The sequence below is a fragment of the Oryx dammah genome, unplaced genomic scaffold, assembly GCF_014754425.2.
Source record: "Oryx dammah isolate SB20612 unplaced genomic scaffold, SCBI_Odam_1.1 HiC_scaffold_4, whole genome shotgun sequence".
In the NCBI taxonomy this organism is placed as follows: domain Eukaryota; kingdom Metazoa; phylum Chordata; class Mammalia; order Artiodactyla; family Bovidae; genus Oryx; species Oryx dammah.
Window position 1 is genome coordinate 19,536,450 of NW_024070188.1, and position 17,063 is coordinate 19,553,512.

General features: G+C 41.2%; 1 protein-coding gene across 10 annotated transcripts in view; it reads left to right on the forward strand.

Moving 5' to 3' along the window:
* Positions 1-17,063, forward strand: part of FAM184A (family with sequence similarity 184 member A) — a 123,927-nt gene that overhangs the window by 42,985 nt on the left and 63,879 nt on the right. For 8 of the 10 annotated variants that reach the window (XR_005720770.1, XR_005720769.1, XM_040238404.1 and 5 more), the window contains exons 2-4: positions 10,231-11,085; positions 12,025-12,160; positions 13,735-13,916. Coding sequence is in view for 8 of the 10 variants with exons in the window: in XM_040238404.1 (XP_040094338.1) it covers positions 10,231-11,085; positions 12,025-12,160; positions 13,735-13,916 (1,173 nt within the window). In the remaining 2 variants the exon portion in view is untranslated. The remainder of the gene's footprint in view (positions 1-10,230; positions 11,086-12,024; positions 12,161-13,734; positions 13,917-17,063) is intronic. The other 2 variants (XM_040238410.1, XM_040238409.1) reach the window with 1 other exon arrangement.

Below are 17,063 nucleotides of genomic sequence, written 5' to 3' on the forward strand. Positions count from 1 at the left end.
CAATTTTTAAATCCTTAAGGAACCTTCATAAAGTTTTCACTGTGCATCGGTGCGTAGTGACTGCATCAGATTACATTCGCACCAGTAGTGCTCAGGGGTTCCTTTTTCTCCACATTCTCATCAGTCCTTATTACTTGTTGTCTTTTGATAATAGCCATTCTGACAGATGTGAGGTGATAACTCGTTGTGGTTTTTATTTGCATATCCTGATGATTAGTGATGTTGAGCATCTTTTCATGGCCATCTATATGTCTTCTTTGGAAGAATGTCTATTCAGATCTTCTGCCCGGTTTTAATCAGGTTATCTGTTTGATGTTGAGTTGTATGAGTTATCTGTACATTTTGGATATTAACTCCTTATCAGATATATTGTTTGAAAATATCTTTCCCATTCAGTAGTCTGCCTTTTTTTTTTTTTTTTTGGTTGAGTATCCGTCACTGGGCAAAAGCTTTTTAGTTTGATGTAGTACCAACTGTTTATTTTCACTTTTATTTCCCTTTCCTGAAGAGACATAGCCAAAAAAATACTGCTAAAACTGCTCTCAGGAAGCATACTGCCTACATTTTATTCTAGGAGTTTTATGGTTTCAGATCTTACATTTAAGTCTTCAGTACATTTTGATTTTATTTTCGTATATGGTGTAAAAAAGTGGTCTGGTTTGATTCTTTTGCATGTAGTTGTCTGGTTTTCCCAACACTATTTATTGAGGAGGCGCTCTTTTCCCCATTTTATATTCTTTGTCATAGGTTAATTGTATCAGACATTTAAAAAAACTTAGATGAGAACCTGTTCCTAGAGTGCAGACGCCTTCAGCAGCTTTTCTCGGGAAGGAGAATCTGAGATTTCTCCTTTTTACTTTGTAAGGTTTCTTGTGCCTCGTGTAGTGCTCATATACTCTGAGGGTGAGCTCCCTCCCTTTCTCTCGCTCTCTCTCTCTCTCTCTCTCTCTTTCTCCCCTCCTCTCTCTCCTTCTATTGGTCTGTGTGACTCTGGCATTGATCAGAAAAGGAAAGTGAACAAATACCCAGAATTTCTGAATAAGCAAGAAAAAAGGAAAAACGTTACCTGGAGAAGCAGTGATGACAGGGGTCTGCTGATGGTCCTTGTGAGGTTGACTTTGTCCTGAGGCAGACATACTGGGAAGATGGAATGAGCTGCTCACCAAGGTTAGGAGCATCATTTACAGTCCGTGGAGAAGAGCTGCTGACAGCTTCTGCATTCTAGAAACAGGATCTCATCCATCTATTACGGAGGAGTATGCAGCCATCAGACAGGAGTTGCCCATCTTCCCATTCCAGCTCAGATCCCAGTCTTTACCCTTGCTCTCTTGGAAGGACATTTTCCCTATTTTTCAATCAATGCCAGTCTCTCCACCTGTGTCAGGAAATCCTTGCCTCAAACTTTCTCCATGACTCTGGTGCAGTAATTAGCCCTTCCCTAGGTTACATTGGACTTCCCTGGTGGCTCAGAGGGTAAAGCTCTGTCTACAGTGCGAGAGACCCGGGTTCGATCCCTGGGTTGGGAAGATCCCCTGGAGAAGGAAATGGCAATCCACTCCAGGACTATTGCCTGGAGAATCCCATGTGGACAGAGGAGCCTGGTAGGCTACAGTCCATGGGGTCCCAAAGAGTCGGACAGGACTGAGCGACTTCACTTCACTTCACTAGGTTACACTTTCAGTTCTTTAAAAAACAAAAAAGAACCTCTCCCTTGACTGGACTCTACTCCCTCCAAATCCATCATTCTAGTCGTCCATCTGTATCTCGTTTCTTTTATCAACTATTTCTTGGAGGTTTTCATCTTTTCCCTCTCCCAGCTAAATTGGCTCTGTTCACTCACTGTCCACTCATCCACTTTCTCCACTTGTCCACTTGCTCTGCCCTGACCACTCTACCGAATGTGCTGTCTCAAAGATTATTTCTGAGATACACATTCTGAATGCAGGGGCTTCAAGTCTTCCTTTTTCTTGATTTTTTTGCAGCCTTTGACCAGATCCCCCTGCCCCTGCCTTGCACCTAGAACTGTGATGCCCAGCCTCCACTCTAGCCCGTCTCTCAGCAGGCTGTCTCTGTCTGCGTGTCCTCAGCCTCCCCTGAACCCCACCCAAGATCCAGCCCTGGTCCCCTTTGTTCTTTCTCGGTAGTTTCTCCCTCTGGATCTTGTCCAGCTCTGCAGCCATGAGTGTCTCTGCAGTGTGGGCAGTGTCTAACCCTCCTAATGCCAGCGCCCGTCTTTCTCTTTGCGGAGCCCTGTGCTTACCCGTCGATGTGCCTGTTGCTTCTAGGCCCCTGCACCCTGTTATTCTGTCTCTGTGTGTGTTAGTCACTCAGTCCTGTCCAACTCTTTGTGACCCTTCTGTCGCTATAGCTTTCCCCTTAACATTTACACTAAAAGAAGTTCTGGCAACAATGTTCTTAACATTTTGACTAAGATTCTGGTTAAATGTCCTGTGATAAGCCATAATGGAAAAGAATATGAAAAAGAATACACACACACTTAAGTGTGTGTGTGTGTATAACTGAATTACTTTGCTATACAGCAGAAATTAACACAACATTGTAAATCAACTGTACATCAATAAAATTTTTTTAAAAGATTCTGGTTAATATAAGGTAAGCTTTTTACTCAGAATAAAGGAAAACTCATACATTGCCACCCTGTCTAGCACCCCAGCAAAGACCCATGTTTTATTTCTCCTCCTTTGTAACACTTAACAAAACTTCACTTTGACTCATTGGGTTAATATTTCTTTAAGGTCAGTTTCCACCAAGCTGCAGGAGAGTAGACACTGCACGTACGTATCCAGTCCACCGCTGTGCTTTCTGTGCCGGCTACAGGTCTTGGCGTGTAGCAGGTGTGCAGGAAATTTTTGTTGAAGGGAAGAATGAATAAAGTAGGAATTGACCATTAAAGATTTGCTAATGAGCTGTTTAGGTAATTGCGTTTTTTACATTTTCCTCAAAATATCTGTGTTTTTTTTTTTTTTTAATAAGTATTGCTGTAAGGATTCATGTTCAATATTCTTGGAAAAGTTTAAGGATAATTTTTATAAATCAGTGTTATGTTAGTGATTCTTAAGGAAATTTGAAGGGTATCTGTTGGTAATTAATGTTCCTTTAATTTTCTGTTTTCATTTTCATTGTTACGTTTATCTACAGCTAAGGCATTTCGAGTATTGATTCATTCTTTTAGCACTGTTAGTGTTAATCTTTTTATAATGGTTTGTTTTCTGATTATCATAGTAAAATACATTCATTACAGAAGGTTTAGTCATACTTAATATCCTCAGTTAAAATTTGGTTAATTTACTTACTTTTATTTTTTATTTTTTTAACATTTTATTTTAAATTATTTTAATTGGAGGCTAATTACTTTACAGTATTGTGGTGGTTTTTGCCATACATTGACATGAATCCGCCACGGGTGTACATGTGTTCTCCATCCTGACCCCCCCTCCCTCTCCCCTCCCCATCCCATCCCTCAGGGTCATCCCAGTGCACCAGCCCTGAGCACCCTGTCTCATGCATCGAACCTGGACTGGCGATCTATTTCACATATGATAATATACATGTTTCAATGCTATTCTCTCAGATCATCCCACCCTCGCTTTCTCCCACAGAGTCCAAAAGACTGTTCTAGACATCTGTGTCTCTTTTGCTGTCTCACCTATAGAGTTATCGTTACCATCTTTCTAAATTCCATATATATGCGCTGCTGCTGCTGCTAAGTCGCTTCAGTCGTGTCCGACTCTGTGCGACCCCATAGATGGCAGCCCACCAGGCTCTCCCGTCCCTGGGATTCTCCAGGCAAGAACACTGGAGTGGGTTGCCATTTCCTTCTCCAATGTATGAAAGCGAGAAGTGAAAGTGAAGTTGCTCAGTCGTGTCTGACTCCTAGCGACCCTATGGACTGTAGCCCACCAGGCCCCTCCGTCCATGGGGTTCTCCAGGCAAGAGTACTGGAGTGGGGTGCCATTGCCTTCTCCGATATATGCATTAGTATACTGTATTGGTGTTTTTCTTTCTGACTTACTTCACTCTGTATAATAGGCTCCAGTTTGGCTCACCTCATTAGAACTGATTCAAATGTATTCTTTTTAATGGCTGAGTAATATTCCATTGTATATATATACCACAGCTTTCTTATATAAGAAATATGTATCTGGGGATTCCCTGGTGGCCCAGTGGTTGAGGATCTGCCTGGAGGGGATATGGGTTTGATCCTTGTTTCCGGATGATCCCACATGCCACTGAGCAACTAAGCCCCTGAGCCACAGCTACTGAGCCCATGCACCGCAGCTACTGCAGCCCCCACGCCCTAGAGCCTGAACTCTGCAACAGGAGAAGCCACCGCAATGGGAAACCCGAGAACCGCAGCTGGAGAGTAGCCCACCCACCCCCTGCTCTCAGCAGCTAGAGAAAGCACCACACAGCAGCAAACACCCAGCATGGCCAAAAATAAATAAATCCATAAACCAGTCTTTAAAAATATTAAAAATAGTTGAACTATGTATCTGCACACATGCACACTCATTGTTTTCTCTGTATAAGATTGGCTCTAACTGTATATAGTAACACGTGCATTTGCCTTATACACAAAGCTTTTTCTTTGAAATATCCTCCTAAATGAGATGTGCTCTTCAGTGGTTTCCTGGTATTACATTGTGTGAATGTATCATCCTTTATTCAGTGATTCCCTCACCTTAGCAGTGTTAAACCTATTTTATAATATACAGCAATTGAGGTTCACTTAAAATATTTTAAGGTAATATACTTTCCAGTGAACATACTTTATTACTAATGAGTTAGCTGTTAATGAGAACATGTTTATATTGCCAATGTATTTTCTCCATCAGCCATAACAAAATACCGTAGACCTTCTTGCTGTGTCCTCATGTAGCAGAGTCAGAGCAAGGAAACAAGTGTTCTTGTGTCTTTTATAAAGGCTCTGAGTCCCACTGTGAGAACCCCATCCTCATGACCTCATCTGCATTTCATTACCTCCCGTTATCGCCATGTAACATCATACTGGGGGTGAGGGATTTCACTACATGGCTTTTGTGGGGTTGGAGAGGAGACACAGTTCAGTTCATAGCAGTCAACAGTGAGAACTGTTCAGACACGATTTGTTTTTACCTAAGTATCATTTTACCTAACTAGAGATTTGTTTTTTACTTAAGTAGCACGAAAAGTTGGTTTAAAATTCAACATTCAGAAAACTAAGATCACGGCATCTTGTCTCATCACTTCATGGCAAATAGATGGGGAAACAGTGTCAGATTTTATTCTTTTAGGCTCCGAAATCACTGCAGATGGTTATTGCAGCCATGAAATTAAAAGACGCTTACTCCTTGGAAGAAAAATTATGACCAGCCTAGACAGCATATTAAAAGGCAGAGACATTACTTTGCCAACAAAGGTCCATCTCATCAAAGCTATGGTTTTTCCAGTAGTCATGTATTGATGGGAGAGTTGGACCATAAAGAAAGCTGAGCCCTGAAGAATTGATGCTTTTGAACTGTGGTGCTGGAGAAGACTCTTGAGAGTCCCTTATACTGCATGGAGATCCAGCCAGTCAATCCTAAAGGAAATCAGTCCTCAATATTCATTGGAACGACTGATGCCGAAGCTGAAACTCCAATACTCTGGCCACCTGATGCAAAGAACTGACTCCTTTGGAAAGACCCTGATGCTGGGAAAGATTGAAGGCAGGAGGAGAAGGGGACGAGGAAGAGGATGACATGGTTGGATGGCATCACCGACTCAGTGGGCAAGAGTTTGAGTAAGCTTCGGGAGTTGGTGATAGACAGGGAAGCCTGGCGTGCTGCAGTCCATGGGATAACAAAGAGTCGGACATGACTGAGCTGTTGAGCTGGAGTAGCATTTAAAAAACTCGGATGTAGAATTGTTCTCATTTTATCTGCAGGCACGATTATCTGAAAATCTTCATAGAAAAAACAAAATTACTCAAAATTGCTTATTCATCATGTGATGTATGGTTAAATTATGCATTATTGGCATGAAATGGAACTGTGAAATTGCATGAAATTGCGGAAATGATTGTACTGTCCCATTCCATGAATGTTCATAGTTCCAGAAAAATTGCAAATGGCTCTTAATGTCTTTTAAAATAGTTTATGAAAAGAGACATTAGAGAATTTCCTTTTCCTGTGTGGAAAATGATAGCCAATTTTATGGATGATTATGATCACTTACTGTAGTTTCTTTTAAAATTGGTCTCGTTCTCTCTGAAAGATAAATGATATAACTAATAAGGAAGCCTCCATATCTTATAGTGCTTTATATTTTTTAAAAACAGCTTTATATGACATCGTTTTAAAATGTCAGTGATAAGTTGGCCTTATAACAATGTCACTAGTAGAATAAGTATGATCCCCATTTAACAGAGAAACTTGAAGCTTGGAGAAATTATTTTACCTAGGGTCAAAATTTCAATTTGAGTCCATTCTGTTACTTTAAGTCATATATCTTCTATGTGTTCAAAGAACATGGAACCATCTATATTACCTTTATCTGAGAAATAGCATTTAATCAGAGAAACATACTAATAAATAGTTACCTAGTAAATGTAATTGTGTAGAAAAGTGAGCAATTGGAAAACACTCTGTATAGTTAAGGTACTTAACTCATTTAAAATAATATAATTAAATAGTAGATATTTTAAATTATTTATGAGAGCATTGCTAATTGTACTTGGCATAAGTACAACTGTTATTGTTGACACTGTTAATTGTTATTGTACTTGGCATCTTTTTATTGTTCACTTTTAAATTTTTAGAAATTTATTTTAACATAGCTTTTCCTGGAAGATACAAATATATCTTGTATCTTCAGTATGATACTATATTTATTTTGTATAATATATTTTCAGAAGCACATAATTGGTATTCTCTATGTATGGTACAAAGTCTGGACTGTTTAGTAGAGAGTAAACAAAGCTAGTGCAAAATCATTTAAAAAATTTTTGTTCAGTTGCCAGTTTTGACTGGTAAGGTAGCTATGTATAGTTTAGAAGAAGAGTTGGTAATAAGGGCTTTTCCACATCTGCTCAACTCTACCGTTACAGTGGGAAAGCAGCTGTAGGCATGCATGACGGAATGGGCATAGCTTTGCTCCAATAAAACTTTGTTTACAAAACATAAGCAGCAGCCATATCTGGATTGCAGGTTCTAGTTTGCTGATCCCTGGATTAGAATATAAAATGAAGTAGAAAGCTTCACCATAATATTTCCCTATTACTTATCAGATATCTTGTTTACTTTTCTTAAATTCTGTTTTAATTCTTTAATTCGTAACCTCTATCCTCTTTAATTTCACCTTTTTATTCACATTTTTATGTGCTCCTGAGCTTTTGTAGTTTTCAGCTACTTTTCTGGGCTCTCTAACATTGCTACCCAGCTGTCCAGCCTTCTGGTCAGGGACCCCCAAATCTAACCCATCTAACATTTACCAAGTGTCAGGAACAAGTGGTAGTAAGGAAATGGTGACATTGGGTATAAAGAAAAAAAAGAGAATCCCATGGATGGGCATGGTCTTGGAAGACTTATTAAAAGAGGTTAGAACTTGAGCTGACTCTCAAAGACCAGAGGGAAATTAAATTAGAAAAAAAAGAGAAGGGTATTTCAATAAATAGTTGACAAGGGGAAGCTCACATATTGCTGCCCTCTCCCTTTTAATCCCCAGTTATTTCAGATTCCTTATATATTCCTTATATTCCTTAGTCTGGTCCTTTTCAAGATCATTGCCTGGAGCATAGTGATGACAGTGTGACTTGTTTTCTTGGAGAATGGCACCTCTTTGGATGATCTCTTTTCTTCCACATGCTTAGTAAGATGAAGAGGGAATGCATGCAGACATGCCCTGGGACGGTCTGCAGCCTGTGACCTAGACCAGCTCTGATTTCGGCCCGCTGGCAGATGGACTTCTCTCTGGCCAGTTGGTGTCTTTTTCCAAAGTGCCCCCTCCAGTCTTTTTTGCATCTGTGTGGTAGACAGGTATCACCTTGAGGGACGGGAATAGGAAACCACCCAGCTTTCTTGGTTGTAGGCTATCTTTACGATTAAATGTGTAAATGAAAGGAGTCTTCCATGGGGATCTGTGTTAGCTCATCAGGAACATAACTTGGAATTTGGAATTAGGTTTATTCAAAAAAGAGAGATACTGTGAATAAGCTTTTATTTCCCTTCGGTGCACATAGCTTCCTATGGTCCTTGTAGGACAAAGGGTAGTTGTGGCCAGACAGAAGGTATCTGGCCATCTCTCAATCTGTTTTCCTTTGGCGTAATTACATGTCATTCATGCTGTAAGAAAACAGATATAGCAGACCTAGAGAAGTATGGTCAGGGGACTGTCTAAGACAGAGCCCTGTGCAGAGACAGTGAAGTCCTTGCCGTGGGCTAACTCCAGGGTGAATTCTTCCTTCTGCCAGCGTAGCTGCCGGTCTAGCAGGTGCCAGCCTAGATTTAGCAGCAGGATCTGAAATTCCCAGGACCTGTGGAGAGCCAGGTGCTCTCAGTTGCCTCAGGCTGCATAAACAAGTTCTCTACAAAAAGGGCCACTTCTGCACCATAATTTTACATTCTTATTTTGTATTAAGCTTTGAAACTTGGTATGTATTTTATCCTTATGTGTGTTAGTCTCTCAGTCGTGTCTAACTCTTTGCGACCCTATGGACTGTAATCACCAGGCTCCTCTGTCCGTGGAATCCTCCAGGCAAGAATACTGGAGTGGGTTGCCATTCCCTTCTCCAGAGGATCTTCCCGACCCAGGGATTGAACCTGGGTCTCCTGCATAGCAGGCAGATTCTTTGCCATCTGAGGCACCAGGGAAGCCCCTGCATAATTGCACACGTATTTGGTGCTGGGTTTCATTTCTAAATCCAGAGTAAGATCACATTAAAATGAACAAAGTTCCAGGACACTGATATTTAGCTTCTGGATTATTGGAGTGTATAGTTTTTATGTTTATGTCTTTTTACTTCATAAAAAGGTAGGCACATTTCTAAGTCTTAAGTAACAGCTGTGGCTATATCTGTTGGACCACAGTGCTGTAATGAAAGCCATCAAAGAACATAAAGAGTGGGAGTGTTACTATAAAGGGAACATGTTGTCATTGGAATTAGGTGAGGAAATCTCAATGGAATCATTAAAACCCAAGGATGAAAATGTAAAGACCTATACTCAGAACACTCTGGCTCTAGGAATTTGGCTTGCTTGGAAGCAGAAGGAAAGTTAGGCAGTGAATAAAACCACAGCATTTGATAGGTGAACACAAAAGTGCTAATTGAATTTTGTGAGACCACTTAGAAGTGAAAAGGATCAGATTTAAAAACAGAGCATACAGGAATTAGAAAAAGAAATTTCTACATTTAAAATATACCAGACTTTAAGCGGTTGAAAGAGACCATTGGGAAGACCTAAAGCTTCCCCTCATGCACTGTGCTCAGTTGTCTCTCAGTCGTGTCTGACTCTTTGTGACCCCATGGATTGCAGCCAGCCAGGCTTGCCACTGACAGCAGCAATCCTGGGAGGCTCGGTGTGCTGGTATAAATCCTTTTGGAAGAGGTCATAGGGGTAGAGGCCATTACCCCTACCATAGTTTGGCCTCAGGTCAAACTACTGGGAGGGAAAAAAGCCATCAGCAGAAAATTGGGTTAAAGATTTACTGAGTATGGTCTTGCTCTGGTGGGCAATTTTCCCCAGAGCCAGCCCCTCCCATCAGGAAGCTTGCGCAAGCCCCTTATCCTTATCCATCAGAGTGCAGACAGATGAAAACCACAGTTACAGAAAACTAACCAAAATGATCAGGTGGATCACAGCTTTGTGTAACTTAATGAAACTATGAGCCATGCCATGTGGGGTTACCCAAGATGGATGGGGCCATAGGAAAACTCCATTCTCATAGACCAGGTAGCCTTCTTTGTCACTTTCATCCTCACTGTTCATTTCTAGGAAAAAATAAATCCTTAATTTTGAATGCTTTAAAATTCTGATTAAAAAGTCTTCAAATACAGAGTTTAAGATTGGGCTAAGTAAATTTGCCAAGTAAATCTGTGAGTACAAAAACAATACATGAAGTTTTAGTATTTAATATTTATCATAGCTAATATTATGTACACAGAAAAAAATATCAACCCAAATGAATGAATGAACAATTAGAAAATAATATGGTTTACTGGATTCTTCTTCCTTTTTCTTTAAAACCATGCAGGTAATATATGCTTTGAACACTAAAAATGATGAGCACGAATCTGCAATTCAAGCCCTCAAGGATGCTCATGAAGAAGAAATCCAACAAATTCTTGCAGAAACAAGAGAGAAAATATTGCAGTATAAAAGCAGAGTAACCGAGGAGTTAGACCTTAGGAGAAAGATTCAAGTTTTAGAAGCGTCCTTAGAAGATCACATAAAAATGAAGCAGCAGGCTTTGACAGAATTTGAGGCTTACAAGCACAGAGTGGAGGACATGCAGCTTTGTGCAGAAGCCCAGCATGTCCAGCGCATAGTAACCATGTCTAGAGAGGTTGAGGAGATCAGAAGGAAATTTGAGGAAAGATTACGGAGTTTTGGACAACTCCAGGTACAGTTTGAAAAAGACAAACGGTTGGCGTTGGAAGATTTGAGAACCGCTCACAGACGGGAGATCCAAGAGCTGCTGAAGTGTCAGCAGGATCACAGTGTCTCAGTCAACAAGGGGCAGGAGAAAGCAGAGGAGCTGCACAGGATGGAGGTGGAGGCCTTAAATAAAACCCTGGAGGAGCTCAGGCTCGAGCGGAAGAAGCTCATTGAGGATTATGAAAGCAAGTTGCATAAAGCTCAGTCCTTTTATGAACATGAGCTGGATACTTTGAAAAGGTCACAGCTTTTTACAGCAGAAAGCCTCCAGGCTAGCAAAGAAAAGGAAGCAGATCTTAGAAAAGAGTTTCAGGGACAAGAAGCAATTTTGCGAAAAACCATAGGAAAATTAAAGACAGAGTTACAGATGGTACAGGATGAAGCCGGAAGTCTCCGTGACAAATGCCAAAAGCTTCAAATAGCACTGGTTACAGCAGAGAACAATGTTCAGGTGAGTAAAGAATAGTACATTCAACACGTGGATTTTTTTTTTCCCCCAGTTTTGTCTTTTTCTTTTTGATTGGACCACTTTTTTTTTTCATTTGGCATTTTTTCTACTTTTGTGAGAAAATCAGTGGAAGGGTAATCTTTATGAGGACTTTATTTATTTTTACTAGGACTTCTCTGTAGCTCAAACAGTTAAGAATCTGCCTGCGATGCAGGAGACCAGGGTTCGGTCCCTGGGTTGGGAAGTTCCCCTGGAGAAGGGAGTGTCAATCCGCTCCAGTATTCTTGCCCAGAGAATTCCATAGACAGTGAAGCCTGGCGGGCTGCAGTCCATGGGGTCGCAAAGAGTCGGACACGACTGAGTGACTAACACACACACACAGTCTTTATTACCCTGTAGCTGTTATTTCCTATAACAATTTCAGATATTAAAGGCCCAAAAAGACAAGCTTAAAACCTTGTTGATTGTTTACAGGAAGATTTTATTTAAATAATAATATTTTTCCAGTGATTTGGGAAGTTTAAAATATTGGTCTTTAGTTGTGTTTTTTCTTTCCCTTCATGAATGATGGTCTGTATGTTCTTTGATATCCAGACACTGAACAAAAAATTAACATTGCTTTATAAACCTGAATTAAATAGGGGTATGGAACTATTTCTGAAAGAAAAAAGCCAGAGTCTCTATGGAAAGTCTCTTAGTTTTATTGGCATAGAAAATTTCATAGGTGTGTTTTTAATATCTGTGGAGCACTTAAATATGTTGGAAAGGGTTTCATAGCCAACATGAAGATCACAAGATATGTGTCACTAATACAGATAGAAAACTCTAGGTATTGTTAAGTTTGACTTTTGAATAGGATATAGTTGCTGCTGGAAGTGTACATGAATTATTTAGCTTAGTATCATTCTTACGTATTGATAATGGCTATTTGATCTTTCTTAGGTTCTTCAAAAACAGCTTGATGATGCCAAGGAGGGAGAAATGGCCTTATTAAGCAGGCACAAGGAGGTGGAAAGTGAGCTGGCAGCAGCCAGAGAACATTTACAACAGCAAGCCTCAGATCTTGTCCTCAAAGCTAGTATGTCCGACCACAGTTCTTAGTGTATTCCTCAGCTAAAACCAACACTTAAATGTTAATTCAAGACAAAACTAGCCTTTTTTATTTTCTCATATTTTAAAATTCTTTAGGTTCTAAATATGTTAAAGGGTTCTGTTATTGATTAATCATAAGAGAAGCAAATGATAACTTTTAGGAATGTATTGCTATAAAAAGTTAAGATTTATAGGTTTTTATTTTTTTTAAGTCTTTATTGAATTTTTGAATTTATTGAATTTATAGTATAATTTATATTGTATGTTTTGGTTTTTTGGCCATGAGGCATGTGGGATCATAGTTCCCTGACCAGGGATTGAACCTGTACCCCCTGAATTGGAAGACAAAGTCAACCACTGGGCTGTTAGAGAAGTCCCAAGAGTTATAGGTTTTAGCGCCAATAAGGCAGTCACTAAAGAAAAACACTCTAAGAGGCTTCTTTATCCTTTAAAAACATAAATATTTTAAAGTGCTTAAATTAGTAGAACTGTATTTCAGTTATAGCAGCCTCATTTCATTTGGTTTATTAATAAGGCTCATTGCATACACTGAAGCTAGGCTGCCCCACCTGACATGACTCACGTGCCCAGAGGAGGGCGGTGACCCATCTCAGTCTGAAGTGACATCTTGGTGAGCCCAGGGAGGCCTCTGAAGAAGTTCTGTGAGGATGTCATCTGATCGATGGGCTCATCAGTGAATCCCAAATTACCTTGCCCCTGAAGTAGCAACTTTTGAACTTTTATGTATATGAGAATCACCTGGACAGCTCGTACAACCACAGGTGCTGGGCCCTAACCCCAGAGTTTCTGATGAGTAGGTCTGGGGTGGGCTTCACTTCTGACTGGTGGTCCCAGATACTGCCTGTGTTGTTGGTCCAGGGCACTTTGAGAGCCTCTGTTCTAATACTTGCCTTGAGAAATTTTTCTCGTGTTCACTTTTCACCTCTCTAGCTCTGCTTATATCCTCCCCCTGTCCCCCCCCCCACCTTTTTTTTTTGGCTGTTGTCATTTATTTCAGTTTTTTATAACCTTGCTCTTCTTATCTGTCTCTTACTCTGCCTTAGTTCTTTATCAGGTCTGTCGTCTAAAACAAATTTAGTTTCAACCAAACTGCTGCCTGCCATCTTTAGTTGCTGCATGCAAATTTCTTCCTTTTTATGTTAGAATTTGGAAAAAAAAAGATTGGAAAAGAATAAGTTACTCATTTTAGTGCCACAGTGCTGCTCAGTGCATCTTCTCTTACTTTGTTTTACTCCCAAGACTTTTATATGTACCCTGAGGAGTTGTTTCTACTTCAACTTAAAATAGCTTGAAATCTTCAGAAATGATTGGAATGGTCCTGGGTGCAGGGAGCAGCATCAATGATGTAATACGTACTGTAATAAGTACATGAATAATAAGTATTCCCAAGGCCAATATTTCTATTGAAACCAAAGAACTATTTGTACATGCAGACCATTTGTTTTACTTAAGTATTAAGTACATTGTGTCATTAACTATAAACTATTTTGTACCACAAGGCAACAGATTTGAATTTGGGGCTTTCTTTTGGGATGTTAGGTCATATTGGAATGCTTCAAGCAACTCAAATGACCCAGGAGGTTACAATTAAAGATCTGGAATCAGAAAAATCAAGGGCCAATGAAAGATTATCTCAGCTTGAAGAAGAAAGAGCTTTTCTGCAAAGCAAAACTCAGAGTCTGGATGAAGAACAGAAGCAGCAGATTTTGGAACTGGAGAAGGTAGAGTCTTGGAGGAACCCCCTCTTCCTCACACCACCCATGAAAGGAATAGAAGAAAAGTCCAGTTTTATTCTTTTTCATATTTGATTTAGAGTGTTTACTTCTGTTTCATAGTAACAGTCTATTTCTTAACTATAGTAATTTTTCATTTTTATTTTTGAGAAAAGGTATAAAGCTGGATTATCCCATATTGGGTATATGTTTAAAATATTTTTGATAACAATTTGTAATGTAAAAACTTAGGACATTTCACCATATTTCAGGCTAGAAACTGAATTGGTGCTAAGTCGCTTCAGTCGTGTCCGATTCTTTGCTACCCTGTGGACTGTAGCCCACCAGGCTCCTCTGTCCATGGGATTCTCCAGGCAAGAATACTGGAGTGGGCTGCCTTGCCCTCCTCCAGGGAATCTTCCCGGCCCAGGGATCAAACCCATGTGTCTTATGTCTCCTGCATTGGCAGGCAGGTATTTTTACCACCACACTACCTGGGACGCCCCTAAATGAAAGGTACATTACAGTTAATCATACTTACTTTTCTATTCATGAAACATATTGTGTTTACACCTAGGAAATGTCTGTAAAACTGAAAAGGATGACAAGAACCATGCCCTGAAAATACATATACCAACATACTGAATTTCTAAATTAAATAAAACATGTCATATGTAGAGTAGTTGCTTGAATATGTGTTGCAGTTTTTCACATATCTGCGATACCAGGTGGGAGCTTGAAACACTCTTTCTCCTTCTTTCAACCAGCAGGCGTACTGAAAAATGTCTGTTCGCCTTGCTCACTTCCCGCTCACTCCACACCTGGCCCGGACTGGCTTCTCTTGTTACCAGTCCACAGACTCGGCCTCAGCCTCCAGTGACGTTCTGGTTGCTGGACTTGGGGGATCTTGTCTTCCTGTGGTACTGACTTGTGTCTGATTCACAAGCGTCTCTTTGGTTCTCTCACACTTTGCTCCTGTCTCCCTGGCCCTGCAGTCTTGTCTGGGAGCTTCCCTCCTCCGTCTGTGTTCCCTTGGTGTTCCTCTTGCATTCTCAACTCATTCCACAAGCTCATCCATTCCAATAACTTGTTCAGTGGTAGCTCCCCAAACCGTCCACCTAGGCCAGATCTGCCCTTTCTCCCTCCCTCCCCACTTCTCTGGTTGGACCCTGACTGGTGCAGTGCTATAGGGAGACGCTATGATCTCTGATGAGGGGCACTTCATGTCTGAGCCGTGAAATGAAAAGACCCTTAAAATGTTGCATCCGAGTATTCAAGTAGGGGCTCTGGTTTCTGGGGACCCCAAGTCAGAGAGAGCTGAAGAGGGGTTGGGATCCAGTCCTAGAATACTGCTCTGAGTCCTGAGCCCCTCATACCACCATCCTTGTAGGGGAGGCTGGAAGGGAAAGGCTGAGGCCCAGGCTGGCCCAGGCCAGAGAGGAGGAGGCTGGGACTTTCTGCCTCCTCTATCTATACTTTCTGGCTTTAACAGGAAAGAAAGTCCAGTGCCTTACATTCAAGAATCTTCCTAGGGCTTTCCCCCTTTATTGGGCCTTGGGAATAATTACAATCTCTTATAATGTAAAATAATTGCTAACAACTATAAAATATTTACAGTGGGCTGGGAATATTGCTAAATATTTGGGGGCATATTATCTCATCTTTAGCAACCCTGTAACATAGGTTCTACCTTATCACTCCCGTTTCACAGATGGAAAAACCAAGGCTTACAGACATTATGCACTCATGGTTCCCGTGGTCACATGTCTAAGTGGCAGAGCTGGAAACCTGAACCCAGGGCTGTGAGACTCCCAAATCCACATCTCCACCTCTATGTTACATTGCTTTCTGTGACATGAGGACCTTGTATTTCCTCCTGGGTAGTTCCAGAGACCCGCAGATTGGGCCAGGAGGCAGGTAGATGGCAGCTGCCATAGAGGCCAGATGGCAGGATGGCTCTGCCCACCCAGGAGGCATCAGTGACCAAGAGGAGGTGTGTCTGTCAGAGGAGGTGTGTCTGTCTTCCAAGAGTCTTACAGAGCAGCAAGGAGGGGTTCTGCAGCAGCCCCTTGAGAGAATTCAAACACCTTTCAACCTCATTGTCTTCAAGTTTTACTTTGTCACCTTCTCTTCCATAACATCCCATAACTTGTTGAAAGAGTAGCCTTCACCCAGTACCTCCATTTCCTCTTTTCTGTCTGACTCCCCCCACCTCACCTCCGCTCTGTTGAACTGGATCCTAAGGCATCAGTGGGAACACCACCACCACATCCAGAAGCCGTACCCATTTTCTGAGCAGCACGCACTGCTCTTGGCCCAGCATTTGTCTCAGTGATGCTGGCCCCTCCTGGCTCTCCTCCTCCCCCAGTCACTCATGTTTCCCTCACTGGCTCCTTGTTCTCCTCCTGTTCCCTGAGTTCAGGTATTCCCCAGAGTTCTTCCTGTCCTTGTTTCCTTTCTGCTCCTTCCCCTTCACAAGCTGTCTTAGTTTGCTGGGGCTGCTATCACAAAATGCCATAGCCTGGGTGGCTTAAACAACAAACATTAAAAATAAATGAATAAAAATTAAAAAAATTTTTTTTTAAATATCAGTCACTTAAATCACAGTGATTTCTCATTCCCATCAGAAGAGACTCTAGAGTCCTTAGCATAAAGACGTCTGGTCATCATTTGACCCTGCCTGCTTCTGAGCCTCCCTCCCTCTCCGCTCCCAGCCTCGAATCCTGTGTTCTCGCCACCCTGCTCAGCCGCATGGCCATCTAGCTCCCCGACTTCACCACCTGGTGAGCTGCTTCTCAGCTTTCAGAATGTTGGACATGATTACGAATGCAGGCTTTAGACATCAGATCTAGATTTGAAATTTTCTCACCTCTTGTTTCCTGATGGGCTTGTAAGAATTAAATGAGAGAATGTGTCATCATCATCAGCTCAGCTGTGTTCCCTTCTGGAATGCCTTTGCTGACCTCTTTCCCTCTCTCTCTCTCACATACCCCCACATCGTCTCCCACCCCATCCAGGTTAAGCTCCTTTCCTGTATACTCTCACAACATGTGATGTATGCTCCTTTCATAGAACTTAAAAAATTTCATTGCCACAGTCTTTTGACATTTTTCATCATTGGACTGTTAATGCTTAAAAGGTCTATACTTGGCTGTT